This window comes from Ursus maritimus, unplaced genomic scaffold (assembly GCF_017311325.1).
Source record: "Ursus maritimus isolate PB19 unplaced genomic scaffold, ASM1731132v1 scaffold_18, whole genome shotgun sequence".
NCBI classification, from domain to species: domain Eukaryota; kingdom Metazoa; phylum Chordata; class Mammalia; order Carnivora; family Ursidae; genus Ursus; species Ursus maritimus.
The window spans coordinates 48177824-48179208 of NW_024424230.1; the positions used below are offsets into that span (position 1 = coordinate 48177824).

A 1385-nucleotide genomic window follows, 5' to 3' on the forward strand; every position below is an offset into this window, starting at 1 on the left:
TAACATCATTGTTCTCTTATATTTGTCATATTTCCTTAGCTGCCTTTAAGATTTTTTCCTTTACATTTAGTTTTCAGTAGTTTGATTATAATGTGTCTGGGTGTTGTTTTCTTTGAGTTCATTCTGTTTTATGTTAACTTCTTGAATATACAAGTTAATGTCTCTCATCAAATTTAAAAAGTTTTCAGCCATTGTTTCCCCACATTTTTTTTCTGCATCAGTTTCTTTACAGGACGCCACTGTTAACAAATGTTAGACTTTTGATATAGTCCCATGACTCCCTGAAGTTCTATTCATCTTTTTCCAATTTTTTCCTCTTTGTTTTTCAGACTGAACAATTTCTATTAATCTAGCTTCACGTTCACTGACCCTTTTCTCTGTTGTCTTCATTCTGCTATTGAGCTCAGCCAGTAAAATTTAAATTTCAGAGATTGGACATTTTAAAACTATTTTGTTCTTTTTTTTGGGAATTTAAATTTTTTTCTGAGTACTTTTCTCTTTCTATAAATTTTATTTAATGTGTGTTTACCTTTACCTCATGGAGCTTATTATAGTATCTATTGTTTTAAAGTCTTTGTCTTATAATTTTAGCATCTGTGTCATCTTAGGGTTTGCACCTGTTCATTGTCTTTTCCCTTAAGAACTCCCAAAGACCCACATTTCTTTGTTCTTTGCTTATCAGGTAATTTTGGATTGTATTCTGGACTTTTTGAATATTAAATTGTGTAGATATGAATCCTGTTAAAATTCCCCAAGGGATATTATTATTATTATTATTATTATTATTATTATTATTGTCATCATCATCGTTGTCATAATCATCATCATTACTGTTTTAGCAGGTAGTCAACCCAGTACTGCAAGTTTTTAAAACCACTTTTAGACAGCAAGCAAAACGGCTGAGTGTGCAGCATCCCGGAACCCTCCAACAAGTGTGCAGATCCTTCCTGTCTCCAGGAACTCCAGGCTTCGCCATGGTAGAGTCTGAGCGCCTCTCAGCCCGTGGCTGTTGGGCTGTCTTCACCAACTTTTTGTGCACCAGAAAGGGAACTCTCCTATTTGCTGAGATTATATTGTGCTTGCTGATTCTAATCTGGTTCAGCTTCTCAACGCCAGGATACTCCTCTCTGTCGGTGGTTGAGATGATCCTTGCTGAGATCTTCTTTGTCATCTACATGTGTGACCTACCCACCAAGATACAATCCATCAACTGGCCTTGGACTGATTTCTTCCGATCCCTCATTGCAGTCACCCTCTACCTAATCACCTCCATTGTTGTCCTTGTCGAGAGAGGAAATCGCTCCGTAATCATTGCAGGGGCCCTGGGCCTCGTGGCTGTGTGCCTCTTTGGCTATGATGCCTACATCACCTACCCCTTGAAGTAA

General features: G+C 37.5%; 1 protein-coding gene across 1 annotated transcript; it reads left to right on the forward strand.

Annotated features, from left to right (window-relative positions):
• Positions 1 to 895: 895 nt before the first annotated feature.
• Positions 896 to 1385, forward strand: LOC103664729 (proteolipid protein 2-like). The gene has a single exon (XM_040632371.1). The coding sequence runs from the start codon at positions 975 to 977 to the stop codon at positions 1383 to 1385; it is 411 nt and encodes a 136-aa protein (XP_040488305.1). The 5' UTR covers positions 896 to 974.